Source organism: Falco naumanni, chromosome 13, assembly GCF_017639655.2.
Source record: "Falco naumanni isolate bFalNau1 chromosome 13, bFalNau1.pat, whole genome shotgun sequence".
Lineage (NCBI taxonomy): Eukaryota > Metazoa > Chordata > Aves > Falconiformes > Falconidae > Falco > Falco naumanni.
In genome coordinates this window covers 24,385,152-24,399,887 of record NC_054066.1, presented here as the reverse complement: position 1 = coordinate 24,399,887, position 14,736 = coordinate 24,385,152, and the positions used below count along the sequence as shown (strand labels likewise).

At 47.9% G+C, this 14,736-nt stretch overlaps 1 protein-coding gene across 1 annotated transcript; it reads right to left on the bottom strand.

Moving 5' to 3' along the window:
- Window positions 1-67: 67 nt before the first annotated feature.
- On the bottom strand, window positions 68-8,581 carry EIF5A2 (eukaryotic translation initiation factor 5A2). Its single transcript, XM_040613602.1, has 5 exons — window positions 8,502-8,581; window positions 7,986-8,175; window positions 6,465-6,569; window positions 4,785-4,916; window positions 68-4,093 (listed from the first exon to the last, which is right to left on the bottom strand). Exons 2-5 carry the CDS (start codon window positions 8,148-8,150, stop codon window positions 4,034-4,036), a joined length of 462 nt encoding a protein of 153 aa, XP_040469536.1. The 5' UTR covers window positions 8,151-8,175; window positions 8,502-8,581; the 3' UTR covers window positions 68-4,033.
- Between the last annotated feature and the right edge of the window lie 6,155 nt (window positions 8,582-14,736).

Genomic DNA, 14,736 nt, shown 5'->3' with positions numbered 1-14,736 from the left:
CCTGGCTTCACCGGAGCGCCAGGGACCCTCCCGCCACCCCATCCGCTGAACCAGCACCCGGCTCCCCACAGCACTGACATCTTTTTATTATTTCTGGAGCAAAAAAATAAAAAACAAACAAAAACAAACCACATACACATCTTTCCCCTGATCGTTCGCGTGGTGTTGAAAACAATACAGCTTCCAAAATAGATACACGTCGGCGCCACGAGGACCCCCATGCCCGGTTTGTATGATTTACAGGGTTTGGTTTTCGCCATGATGAGTAAAACGAGCCATCGCCATCATTATTCCTTTCCCCCCCCACCTTTCGAAAGCCGCACCGAACAACAGTTACGCTTACAATATACAGCACAGGACAACAGGGGGTTTCTGCGATACAGTGATACATAGCAAACATTCCGGTTTCAGCTCACAAACCAAGTAACTCTCAGATGCCAAATACCGTAGGGCCAGGCTGCAGATGCTGGAGAGGCTTCTGACCATCTCGGCCTACTGTGCTGAACGCTCCACCGCGCTCCCACCACACCGTCTCCAGGATCTACGCCTTCATTAACATTCTCAGTGTATAAGCGAGATACTTGAAATATCCTTAACAAGGTCTTTTTTTTTTTTTTTTTTAAATCCTGAAGTTTAGTTCTACTGTAACAAACTACATTCTAATTACTCAAAAAAAAAAAAAAAAAAAAAAAAAAGGGATTTATTGAATTTTGAATTCTGTGACACTGACCTGCAGTAACCATAAGAGTTTGAACTGTCAACAAATTTGACTTCTTTACAGATCATGTAAAATTACCTGTATTGTGAAACTACAGACTGTGCACCATTTCTGGGTACATTGTGGATTAGAAAAACCTGCAAGAGGCCTGAAAGCAGTTACGTTAAAACAATGAAATTCAGCTAACTTCTTAAAAAAAACAGCCCTGAGAACATGGCTCAACTAGCAAGAGCCTAGTTGAAAAACCACCATTATAAGCAAAAATTAGAAGGATCTATTGAAATCTTAGAAGTATTATTTGCCAACATTTGAGGCAGGAAACACTGCAGTCTTTCCAATTCTGTAAAGTAGTAAGAGAAACTCAATGAATCAGAGCCAGTAAAAAAAATATACATTATTTGGAGTGGAAATACTTTTCTTCACCTTCTAGTTTTCACAGCCTTTACTCTAAGCAATTGCCATCAGCTATTAGAAGTTTATAGTTCTCGGTTTTGACACAATTTAAGTGTTAAGACAGTACTACAGAACAAGCACATTGGTAATATTTGTTTTTAAAGTAAAGTTATGAAAGGAGACCTTCCCTAAGCAAGTGGCTAGGGATCTTAAAAATACGCATCTATATGGACTATTGATCACAAACAAAGTTCGCTGCAAACGATTCCGACAGTAAACTGAAACATCTTACTTTGGAAAAAAAAAATGCCTCAAATACATGTTCTAATTTAGAAGCAACCTTTAACCTTACTGAAACTTGGAGATTATGCTTAAGACTCATGCTTATGTATTACCTATGGGAAACTTCATGCATGATGAGCCAATGCTCTGCACTTCCACAGTGTCCGAAGTGCTTCACAAAAGACAACTAAGTATATAAGAACAAATCTATAATGAAGTACTTAATCATTTAAATCTTGCAGAACTGAAGGTTGCAATAGAAGGACACCCATTAAGTCCCAAGGAGGGCTCTTCCAGCAAGCTGGAGGTCATAAAACCTCTATCTTTAGACTGCTGTAGTACCTGAAAACTCCAGTCAGACCAGGACCCCACTTGTAGGGACAGGACATAAACCAGCCCTCGCCCCAGAGAGCTTGCAGTCCAAGCAAATGCCTAGATTGTGGGCCAGTGGCATCAAATACCCGTCTTCCAACAAGGTTTTAGAGGACAGACAGGCACCTGAGACTAAAGCACTACCAGAACAAAGACAAATCCAAGTCTTGTAGTTTTCAAGGTAGTTACTTGTAATATGGTGATAACATTAGAACTTGCATTAGTTTGGCATAGCAACCTGTGACTTCCCATTCAACATCACACAGCTCAGCCTGCTGTCAAGACCACCATCAACGGTTTCACAGCCACCTCCAAGACAAAACCTGTCTTTCAGGTACCAGTTCAATGGAGAGGCAAGAAAGGAGCATAGTGCAGACTAGCATGCACTTCAAAAGTATTCTGAATGCATTTCAATCTCTTGCACCTACAGCCTTTTTTTTTTTCCTAAAGCTGTTTTGCCATTTCAGTCAAGGTGCTATTTAGAGTTCACCTGCAATGGGTATTGTGCTAGGCAAGAGCATGTGGCAGTATCCTACTTCTGACAGGTGTCGCAAGTAACTGTGCTTTTTTACCAGAGTATATTTATTGCTGTCTTCACCTTCACTGGTACTGCTCTGCCTCTCACGAGAAGTCCGTGAGAAACGCATGGTTTTGCCATCTACGTTAGACCTCCCAAGATTTCCTAAGCCCTGCCACAGTATGTACAAGGGCAGTTCAGGACAGTTGCCGTGAGCCCTCTGGGGGTTAGAGAGTATATATTATTAAGCTGAAAACATTTCAAGCAGTTAGCAGCATGAAGTCTGATCTTGCTGCCAATAGAGTGTGAATTGTGCATGCTGTCCAGGGCAGCATGCCACGTGCTTACAAGTTGTCCTCCATTAGCCAACAGCCACTGAAGCTTAAGGCAAGTTCGTTAAACGATTTATCAACTGCAAAGAGAGGTCTGAACCACGGACTAAGGAAGTTTCCCACTTGTGAAGAGTCATCAAGTCTTAGAATTCAAGCTGAACGCCTTAAACAGGAGCAGGCTAGTTATCCTTCCATAACTATTGCTGTGAAGCCTTGTGTTTGCCTGTTAAGCTACTAAATAGTTAAGAGACATGCATGCGTGTTTCAGTGACTCAGAACTCCCTTGGAAAGGAGCTAGCTTTCATAACTATGTAGCAATTTACTTTTATAGTTAAGCCATGGTTGTTCAGTATTGTTTGTCAAGTCTATACCTTGAAAATACAATAGTTTTATTTTTCTAAAAAGAATCACATGCATTTAGTTTAGGCTCAATGCTACAGTTTGTCCCACTTTTTGAAAAACACGTGGTCCCTGTGCTACAAAAATATGGTCTGAACCTGAAGATTAAAACCTAAAGCTGGAAGCACTGCAACAGATTCCAATGGAGTTTGTCACCCTTTAATAGTTTTAAGATAAATACAATAAAGGAAAGCAATTGAACTGCATTTCTCTATTTTATTTTTCAAGTCTGACAAAGGCCTCGAGTGAAAGTCTATAGCTTTAACATCCATTCTCACCTTTGTGTCCCCTTGACCTATCTATGGTTTTATCTACCCAATATTCCAACTGCCTGCCTAAACCACAGGTAGGCTTTGACACAATTTTATCGTTACAATAAGCCAACAAGTTGGCAAAGAAGAGTACAGAGGTAATACAGTTAAGTTGCACATGGCCACTGGGGCTTGGTCAAGCCAGCTGGCATTTTTGATCACTTGAGTTTCTTGGTCTAAAAGTTGCGATTGGCACCTACAGTTCTGCAAGAGTCCCAATCCACAAAATACTTAAGCTTTAAAAAAACCAAAAACAAAACCAAAAAGAAGCTACTTTTATTGTCAGTTCTACCTAAACATGTCAAGAAAAATACTATTTGTGCTCTAGGTCACTTTATAATCCTAGATACCTACCAGCTTATCTAAAAGCCCCTGAATACTGTATTTTGTCTGTTCATACAGACAAACACTGTTTTGCTCAAGCAAATAAAAATATATCCACTAGTAACACCTGATTGGTTTCTTCAATCCGTAGCTGAAACCCACAGGAATGTTAAAATAGTTACAATTAAGGAATTAAAATCTCAGTGATTTTGAAAACTGCCAGTTAGCCTGCAACACTAATCCAGAATCCAGCACTGCTTTTTAACAATTCAAAAAAGAAATGAGGTTGCTTGTGAAGGCCAGAGCTTTGGTGACAATAAGAACCAAATTTATAGATCTGTGGTTTGTCCAGACCTGAGCAGTTGCCCGAGCCTGGCGATCCTCTCTACTTGCAAGGCTTTATGGCTACAGCACATTCTTCATTCATTGCACTTATGACGGATATCTGGAAGAAAAGACAGGCAGGTGAGCTCCAACTGACACCAGAGGAAGTGCTCCTAGAAGTTACAGACTTTCACATCTTAGTATCTATCCTGTATCTTTCTAGAGAGGAAAAAAAGGAAGCTGAAGCTGGTAAAATTCAGTCATTATTAGACTAATGCCCTTCCCACACCAGTCTGCTCTTCTGCTGCCTTCTCTTTGCTTTCTTACCTTGGCTGACAGCTTGAAGTTCACACAACAGAGGCAGACAAACAAGCTCCTGCAACAGAGCTGAACCAGCAACTGCTGGGGCCTACTACAGGCTGCAGTCTGCAGAGCTCAGGTTTGCTAACAGCAAATTAAACTACTCGGACTACATCACAAAATTCTTCACTTCTTCCCGATTAAAAAAGCCTGGAGGCTCCTATCCATACCATGGGGACAACAATAGAGGATTTATCTAGACACTTGAGAGACGGATTTATCTAGACATTTGAGAGACACCCATATCACCTTACTGTCAACTGAGCTGGGTTTCAGTGCCATATTTAGTGCTCCAGTACAAAAGCCCTTCTACATCTCTAAAAACTGATTCCCATTACTTCTAACCTGCTCTTCACTGAGAGATACAAATGGTCAGTATCAAAGTAAGCCTTCTTCATTGTATAATCAAGTGTAATTAACTACAACTCTTCTTGTCTGCCCTCTATACTTACCTGCACATCTTCGTTGGCATTGAATTTTCCTTCTATTTCTTTGCCAAGATCCCCTTCCGGCAACTTTAGATCCTCACGAACTTCACCACTTTCTGTCAGCAGGGAGAGATACCCATCCTGAATACCTATCAGCTGTGAAGAGAAGTTCACTTTTAGGAAGTTTAACATCAGTCACTAGTAGGCAGCAGCTGAAGATAAGCAAAAGGCAGTGAACTCTACCTGTTACATTAATTCTATAGTACTGTGTTTGTAACAGTTAGGAACCTAATTTAAGTCAAATTTCAGCAACAGTTCCGAGGGCTGGGGCAACTGTAGCAAAAGCCAGTCTGCTATCAATAACACCAGAACCCTGCTGGTTATTTCCTCGTACCTGGGGCACTGCACAACCCATCTTTGTGATTTAGAAAATGTACGGTTTCCAGGTCACTGGTTCAGTGTTTTTACATCTGTGAATTAGAAACCGTAACTGGAACACTGTTCACTGAACAGCACTATTCCATAAAGTGTGCAAAGTACACAATGGTTGAACTGTACATTTCTCTACCTTCATTTGTAGAGTGAGATACTATCATTTACATTAGCCAATGAATAAATTGGGTTACATCCACCAAGCTCTGGACTGCTTTCACAATGCTGTTTTCAGCCAAACCAAAAACCTGAGCTAAGGGGAACACCTACTTTGACAGAGCAGCTTAGGGAACTTGGAACTCAAAACAGTAAACCCAGAAGGCAGCCCTACCAAGTCTGATAAACATCAAGAATTCCTGTAGCAGTAAGGACCCAAGAACATGAGAGAAAGATCCCCAAGATAACATTAAGAATTTCTTGGAAGGTCTAAGGCCAGTCACCCTTCATTCAGTCAGTACTGGCTGTGCTGAAGAGTTGCTAACACGCTGAACTCTGGCTTTGTCAAGCACTTGCAGCTTCCCAACTGATGTTTATGTATCAGTTCCTGACCAGAACTACTCCCAAGACAATAGGAAGATAGCTGATAATTCAGAACCGGAATTGTGCTGCTTTTAAGAGCTCGCCGTCTGTATCACAGAAGGCGTTACAGAAGCCTGCCAAGTCCCCTCCCTACATCCATTTCAGAGCAGAGCTCAGGAGAACCAAAATTCAAAATTACTTGAGATCAACCGAAGCCAGCTTCCATTCAAGGAGCAGAAAGCACTGTGGCAAGCTAGAAGTGGCATCAGATGCAGTTTAAGACTGTCTTATTGATCTGTCTATCCTATGTAAGGGTGAAATTGTGACTGACAATACATGCTTAGATTCAAATTTACTTGAAGTGAGATTTTGATTATCCTTTAATAATAACTTGCAGCAGGGACAACACCTCTCCAGAATCTAAAGGATGCCAGTATCGCAAACAATAAAGTGACCTTACAACACTAGCTACAAAAAGTGCAGTTCTGAATTGCGTCTATTACCTGCCATTTCTAAAGATTGCTACTGTAAGATGAGGTCGTTAGTACAGTAAGGAGCTCTCCATCAGCAAGGTCTGCCAGTTTGGTAAATGCTACAAGTTCAGCAATACCGTGTCTAGACAATCAGATTCCATTAATTGTGACAGCAGTACTTTACTAACGGAGAGGCAAGTTTTGGGATGAAGAGGGTTTATGTATGGCATGAGGAGTATAAAGCCTCTTAGTGTGAGTACACAGTGACTGTTAAACTCACCTGGTAATCATTCCTCTTGATATTTGGAACATCCATGTTATGAGTTGATGGGCAAATGTCTTCGTATTTTTTACCAGTGAAGATATCAATACCAACCAAATGGACCTATAAGAGAAAAAATCGTAACATCAGTTACCATCGGTCCTAGAGAAGCAAGATGCCATTGCCATCGGTATTGCTGGTTCCACGTAGTTTTCTAAGAGATCACGTGCAATACCAGATTCTGCCTAGACTCTGCCTGCAGCATGAAAGCAGCCCAAGCACTGGAAGAAGGCCTCATACCCTTTCATAGCACGCTATAGAAACACTACATGAAAACAAAGATCAGCCACTGTTATCTTCCATAGCCACAGCTTTCCGTAGTTTTACAGCAGCACACTAGATCTCAGTTTGTGGCAGTTAAGGAAACATTTACTTTGACTTCCAGCTGTTCTGAGAAACACAGTGTCACTGACAGTGTGAAGGTTAAGAGGAAAAGAAGAGGTAGTTACGCACAGAGATTAAAAGCAGCTCCCATCTCTCTTTATGCTAGCGCAGCTGTCCGCTGCAGCTAGCACTTGGGATTACCAGTTCAGCGTCTGCTTTTCTCAGGTCCTTTCACTCTCACAACTGTTCCACTATTTAAGAAAACTGGATCTGTCTAATAAAAAAAGCCATTAAAAAAGCAAGGGGAAGGAGAAAAGCTGGCAAGGGCTCGGTATATTCTAGCTTTGACAATACCTTCAATACCTTACACGCCTACAGGTTATCATACAAGGTTGTGGAAATGTAAAAATTAATTAATCCGTGCTTGTAAAGGATCTGTCTCTAAACTCTAGTATACCCACCATAAAGTGTCGCTGAATGAATGAAGGGGGAGTCTAGCCTCGGTCCAGGCTCTGGACAGCTGCATAAGCCAACTTGCTTAGGCAGCAGGACTGCAACCCCAGACAGCAGCTAAGAATGTCCCTGCTGGGACACAGGAGGGGGAAGGTACTTCTCGCTCGGTGCTGAAAAAAGGCAAGAAGCAGCGAGGCAAGCCAGCAAAATAGGGCCAGAGCAGGCCCAGAGAGGTAACGACGGTCTGCCGAGCTCTTCTGGCTTATGTAATGGAATATGGGCACTTCTAGTAAGCGCTTAAGTCGACCGCTGCGATAGTGAAAGTCCGCTAGCACAGGCGGGCACAGAAGTGCTTTGGTGGGTAGCGACAGCCCAATCCAACCACGCCCTCGCGATTTCATCAGCCCCCCTTCCAGAACTTACCTTACCCCCACTACAGAAACAGGTTTTATCTCGATCAGCCATAGAGCTTTTTAACAAGTTCGGAGAAAAAAAAAGAACCCTCCGCCCAACCCCCTGTCCTCGATCCTTCCCGCTTTACGTTACTGGAAACCCTGGCGCTAACTCTGGAGCCGGGAGACACACGAGAGGCTGCCGCGAGGAGAGCACAGCAGGATCCAGCAGGCGCTGCCAGATGAAACGCTACACCCGTCCCCGGCGGCCAGGCAGCCCCGCGGGCGCACGCTGCGGGCCGGGGCTCACCTTGGCGTGGCCGTGCTTGCCGGTCTTGGAGGTGGACATCTCCACGATCTTGCAGGGGCGGCCCTTGAGCACCACGAAGCCGTTCTTCCGCAGCGCCGAGCACTGCATGGGGTAGGTGAAGGAGGCGCCGGCATCGCCCGTGGTGAAGTCGAGCTCGTCGGCCATGGCGGTGGGGGGCTGGCGGCGGGGGCTGTACGCAAAGCGGAGCGTCAGCGCGGAGCCGCGGCGGCGGGAAGGGGCCGGCCCGGGGGCACCACATTGCCCCCCCCCGCCCCCAACCGCCGGGCAAGGCGGCGCCATGGCGGCGCCCCGGGGCGGGGAGGCCCCGCTCCGCCACACGTGCCCGGCGGGCGGGGAGCCGCCGCCGCGCCACGTGCCGAGGCCCCCAGCCTCCCCATCCCCCCCCGCCTCCCTCCCTCCCTCCGGTAGCCCGGCCCCGGGCTCTCCTCCCCGCCCCAACTCGGCGCCGCGGCCCAGCCGCGCGTACCCCGGGGCGGCGGCGCGGCCCCCCCTTACCTTGCGAGGGCGGCGGGGGAGGCCGGGCGGGCCGGGCCGGGCGGGGCGGGGGCACGGCGCCGCGCACACGCGCCCGACCACTGCGGCGGCCGGCGGGAAGGGGCGGCGGAGAGCGCGCGCACCGCGCACCGCCCGGCCCCCGCCCTCCCGCTTCCGCCGCCCGCCGCGCTCATTGGCCCGCGGCCCCCGACACCCCCCCCCCCGCCCGCCCGCGAGTGGGCGGGGCCGGCCTCCGCTCCCCCGCCCGCCCGCCGCCCGACCACGTGCCGGGGGCGCTTCCCGCGTTCGCCCGCCCCGCCCCTCGCCGCCGCTACGGAGCGCGGTTGGGCCCAGCGCGGCAGCGCGGCGCCGTCCCTGCGGAAGCACGTCCCCCCCCCACCCCGCCCCGGCGGTGGCGCAGGCGCGGGGCCGCCCCTCGACCGCCAGGCGGCGCCGTGCGCCTCCTCACCGGCCCCGCCCGCCGCCATCTTGGCGCCTGGGCGGCTCTGGCGGCCGCTTCCCCTGGAGGGCGGCCAGGTGGCTTCGCGGGCACGAAACTAGGTTTTAAACGAATTAAAGAAAAATAATAATAATAATAAATGGGTGTTTCCAAAGCCTGGCGGGAGAAAGCTTCAGGGAGAGGTATGTTTGACTGTCAGCACAACTGTTGAACGTTTGCCCTTCCAGAACAGCCGGAGGAACGCTTTGCAAGGGGGCAGTAACCGGGCGAAACGGCCTGAAAGCACCAAGAAGCCGTGGCGGGAGGTGGTTGCCATTAACGCCGTGAGGCCGGGGTGGCTCCGCGCCCTGCCCCTCGCCAGCAGTGCCGGCGGCACGGGCCCCCTTCGCCCCCACAGCCCCGCTGAGGGGAGCCACGGCGATGAACGCGGTGCCGAAGCCAGCCAGCCGGCTCCTGGGGAAAACGCAGCCCAAGCGTTTATTTTTGATAAAACTTCCCAAGTCAGAGACTATAATACTTGTAGCTCTCGGACCAAATTCACCCACTGACTGTTGTGTGGCGCTGCCAGTGGCTGGGCCCAGCCGCGGGGGTGCCATGCGAATCACCTCTAAACCCCACAGGGAAACGCAGAAAAATGCAGCGGCAGCGTTGCCAGAGCTGGCCTCTGCCGCGTGTGCTGGCCTGGGCCTTCTGTGCGGGGATCCCGAGTTTGTCGTCTGTGCTCTAATGGGGTCGCTGCACGAGTCACGTTGAACGTCACCTTTTGAAATAGTTCGTCCTGCCATCTTTTATTTCATTCGTGTTCATCTGTGTGGTCTGTTCGCCTGTGGTCCCACCCTTGGTTACATAGGTTCCACTCCAGACGGTGCCGCCTGTACCCGAGGAGATAGGTTCGGCTGTTTACACGGGGCCCCTTCGTAATGCTCCAGCAGATCGAGATGGTGACTCTCTTCTGTCACCAGGGGTTCCAGCAGATGCTGCCTCACCCAGTCCGCTGTGGAGATTATATGCTTTACCCCGGGGGAACTGCCCATCTTTCTTCTGTGCCAGTTGATAAGCAGGGTCTGGGGCGTTCTGTTAAGTGTTTTTACATTTGGAGTGAGTGTTTGTTTACCTGTAAGTGTCTGACCAGTTGCACGTGCTATAGGGCTTTTTTTTCTCGCTAATAAAATATTTTGTGGGAGAATTACCAACTGTTCTGAAGCCAAACTGGAGCAGGCCGGGGTTAAGCGCTACTGATACATTTTTTTCCCTCAAGTAGCAGATTATAAATTTGGTTGGTTTTCCACAAGTAACAGATTCATTCTGGATGACTTGAGAGATCTTCTCGACTAAATCAAGACTTTTTACTGAAGTGCAGCTGTAGATGATACTTATTTTTGAGACACAAAATAAATATTCCAAGGCAGTCTTTATTTTGAGATTCAATAAAAAAAAAATGGAAATCAGCTCCATCAGCCACTGCTTGCAGGCATCATTCCTTTGTCTGGATCAATGTTTATTTTCTTAAGTGTACTTCTTGGCAGTACTAATGTGATGATCCCGCTTTTCTATACAACAGCAACAGTTCAATTTCAAATCATATTTGTAAATACCTTGGCCTTTCGCATTAAAATGTATTTCCAGTGTTGCACAGGTGAATCACGCACACATCTTTCTAGTAGACTCAAGTATGTTATCAAGCTTTGGTTTTCCTATCTAAGTCTTTATATGAATTACATTACAGAATTGATCAAGGATTAGAAAACTTCTGGAATGTTTAAATTATCTGTTCTCAGTTATGTTCTGGAGAAAAGTCTGATGCCCTAAAGCATCTCTTTAAAGCCTAGCCTCAAGAATATGCATTGTAGCCAGTGCTGGGGTAAATATCCCACCTTGTTTCCAAGCAAACCCACCAGAATGCAGGAGGTGGTGTTCACACCAACAGGAGCTGTGGGTGCAGCCTAGCTTACACTGCCTCCTTGCTCCAGCCACTTGCCTGGTGCATTGCTACTTTCTGTGAGCAGTCTCTCTGGGGAACAACAAGGAGGGCAGCCCTGTCCTGGGACATCCAGGGGTGGTGGCCTGGGCGCACAGAGGGTGCCGGAGGAAAGTCCTGCAGGCTACCTGAGAGAGGGCCAGTCACGGTGAGCTGTTTACCCGGCCTTGCTCCCCTCAGTGCTGGGTAAGCAACACGGGAAAGGAGAGGGAGGCTCATTCAGCAAGTCTTGGTTCAAGTCAAAAGATTAGAACTGGCAGGTCATGAGCAAAGCAGTGTAAACAACCCCATTCCTACTTGAGCAAGTGTCTCTCTGTTTCAGCTGCTGAGCTATCTTACCTGGGAACCACCACTGTGTCCTGACTGTTGGGGGTGAGGGTTCACACTGGCTTCTGGGTGCAGCCTCGAGCAGGACAACATGAGAGAGGCTGGGGACCAATGATCCCCACCTCCAAAGGACAGTGCCGTGCTCAGCAGACCCTCTGAGCTCCGACGTACACTCTCTGTGTAGCATGAACCAGATTAAAGAGCCTCTGCAGTGACCTTGCCATAGGCGCCCCGCTCTGCTCCAGGCACTGCTATAATCCTGCCCTTCGCTTTCTCCTTCCTGTGCAGTGCCTGTGACCCACCATGCACTTACATCGGCCTTCAGAAAGGGACTGGGGGCTGCTGCATGGTTCCTACAGTTATTAGGGGCTGCATGCCCTGGGACGCTTAAAAATTGCTGCAGTACTGCCTGTGCCTGCTCCGTGGTCACGCTGACCTTTCTGTGGTCCACGCAATCGCCCAGCTGGGCAAACGTGGCTGTGAGCACACCGCCAGGCTGCTTGAATTCCCCTGGGCACACACTGGAGATCAGAGGCCAGCGGTGGCAGTGCAGGGACACCGAGCTAGCAGGAGCCACCTGTAACTCCCACTAGGAAGAGGGAAAGCAAGTAGTAATGATGTAAGAATTATTTACTTTAAAAAAGAAAAAAAGAAAAAGGGGGGAAACTAAAAAAAAGTAATTATCTATAGTGAAAAACAAGAAAATTTGAAAAACAGAGATGTTAGTTAAATCCTTACAGTTAACAAAACATGGCCTTGGGAGAAGGAACGGGCACCATCAGTATGACAAGCTGGGGCACAACAAGATGACCTTAAGGAGAGCCAAATGGTTAATGAGACTAAATAGAAAGTTGCTGGAACTATGTGTGAGCTATCCTAATTAGCATACTAAAAGATCCACCCTGGAGCAAAGAGAGGCCCCTACTAAAAGCCCCCTTCCCAGCTAGCTTTGTGGATTACCACCTTGCGCCCCTCCCTGCACAGACAGGCAATAAATGGTGTCTGCGCTCTGTGGATGGGGTCTCGCACATGGGGTGCAGAGTCCAGATTTGGGGTAACAGGAACTGCAGCGGTTCCTGCCTGCTGGGGCTGCAATGGTGCTGGCACAGGATACACACCCGCAGCCTGGGAGGCCTGATGCTTCTCATAGTCCTGGGAGCTGATTTCTTTCCTGGGCAGAATGCAGGGAGGCAAAATCACAAGGCTCTGCCCATGTCTTGGATCTGCAGTTATATCCACAGCCGGTAAAATTTAAGGACTGCTGATCTACAGCCAGGATTTATTGCCACCCTGCTGGGAAGGAGATTCCTTCCCTTTCAGCACAGCTATTCAGGCTGTGCCTCTGGGCAAAATTTGCCAATGGTTGCTTCAGGATTTAGTGAAACACTCGAGCACAGGCTCCATTACCTTAAATTACACCACATGCTGCTGGATCCAGACCTGATGTCCTGTCATGCAATTCCTCAGCTCTTATAGATTTCAGTGAAAGATAAGGTCATTGAGCACCTCAGAAAATGTTTCACCTCGAAGACTGGGTCCCTGCATATGTAGCACTTAGATAAGCTTCATCCTCATCAGCTGTTTGACTTGGGAAGTAGAGGATAGCATTTCTCAGTGATGAAAAACAAGTTGAAGTGAGGCAGAAAAATCTGTGATAAATTAGTGTGGAAAGTGTTAATGGGGCCAAATGTCCAGAGGTTATTGGATTAGGGAAGTCAAACTAATTTTAAAATTATGCCTAGAGAGTGGGAAACTAGATATCACCAGCCATTTATCTGACACAACAGAACAGTCTTAATGGCTGTCATCTCAGCACATTAGGAAAACCCTGTCAAAGCTGTTACTGACAAGATGCTTTCTCAGGGATTATTAATTACATTGCGTTATTAGCCAGCCACAGTATAAGAACATACTTCGCATGTTAACTAAAATGCAACGACCATTTAGCTAATAGGTATGACTCCGTCTTTTAAATTTTCTTAATGATTAGCAACTTAGTAAAACTGTAACACTGAGAGATAAAAATAACAATTCAACAAGCTGTTTTTCAAGAACAAGTTTTAACTGGAGCTTGCGTGTAGCCAGGATAGCTAAAGTGTACAGTCCTAATTACCAGCCGGATGGGACAGGACAGAAGTAAACATATCGGCAGATTTAACGAACTCGTATGACCCCTTCCTGCATTGTCAGACACGGTAAAAGTGCTTGTGATAGTTCAGCCCAGTGTATCATCTTATTCCTTCCAGCGCAGCCCTGTGAGGACAGGGGTTGCTGCAGCCTTCAGCAGTGCTGAGCTCGGCATGACCTGTCCCAGGCTGCAGCCTGCCCCACAGCAACCATTAACAGAATTGAAACATCCCAGGATGAGAAAAGCATCATTTCCAGGGGAATATACAAAGAAATTGAATGATAACAGTAAAATGCATGAAGACACCTTGTCCAGTTGTGGCCCAAGAAGGCCTGAGAGGGTCCCCAGTGGGAGGTCCCAACCTGGAAGGAAAAGACTCTCGCTTGCTTCCCTTCCATAGAGCAGCTGCTGCGGGGAAGCACAGCCTGAAACTTGGCACCGACTAGTTTTACTTAAATGCCTCTGAATCCCAGGCAGATCTTCCTGCAAGTTCAGTGATATAGCTATGGGTTATGTTAATTGTTAATGCTGTGGGCTTTGTTAAACTAATTTATGGGCTGTGCTACTGTAATCGATCAGGCTTTCTGTTATCATTCCCCTAGTAACACACAGGAAAGCAAAGACTGGCTGCTCAGAGTGTTCCTGAATAAATGACCTTTCCCTGCTGAGTTACTGACAGTGTCACTGACTGATGCCCCTCAAGCATTAGGACAAAGCTCAGCAGAAGTTTAGCGAAGCAGTTTTGGATAGCCTTTCTCATGTTAAACCACCTGTGTGAGCACTGGGCAGCTATAGCTCGAGCCGTTCTGTTTGTACAGACTGGTCAGCTCACATGGACAGAGCAGGGACATCTGGGAGCCCGGTGCCAGCACCCACACTGCCGCCCTGCCTCTGCAGTCCCATCCTCCCCTTCCTGGGGGGAACCCAGCCTGGCTTTGCCCTCAGAGCAGGGACAAGTCTGCTTTGAACCCCATCACTCCCCAAATGCTCCTCCTGCTTATTGTGCCTAGAGAGGCCCCAGGACCAAGCTGGAGCTGCACCAGTGTCCGTGCAAGCAGAGGTGTGCTTCACAGTGGGGTTTTGCAGGTGGGCAGTGGGGACAGCTGGAGCTAGGTTAGGGCACTCCTCTGGTAAGGGTTCATCGTGATGCAGAGCCAGCTCCTACCAGCTCCAGGGCTGCCTCCCAGTCCCGCTCTGGACCATCCATTTCAAAGGGATTTAGCTGAGGGCTTGCACAGCAATTACCACCCATGGAGCAAATGTGTCCTGCCAGGAAAATACCTCCCATCTGGAGTTGGACATATGTCTGAGATGTACAGAGGGGAGAAAAAAAACAACAGCGCAAGCCAAAACATGCCATAGA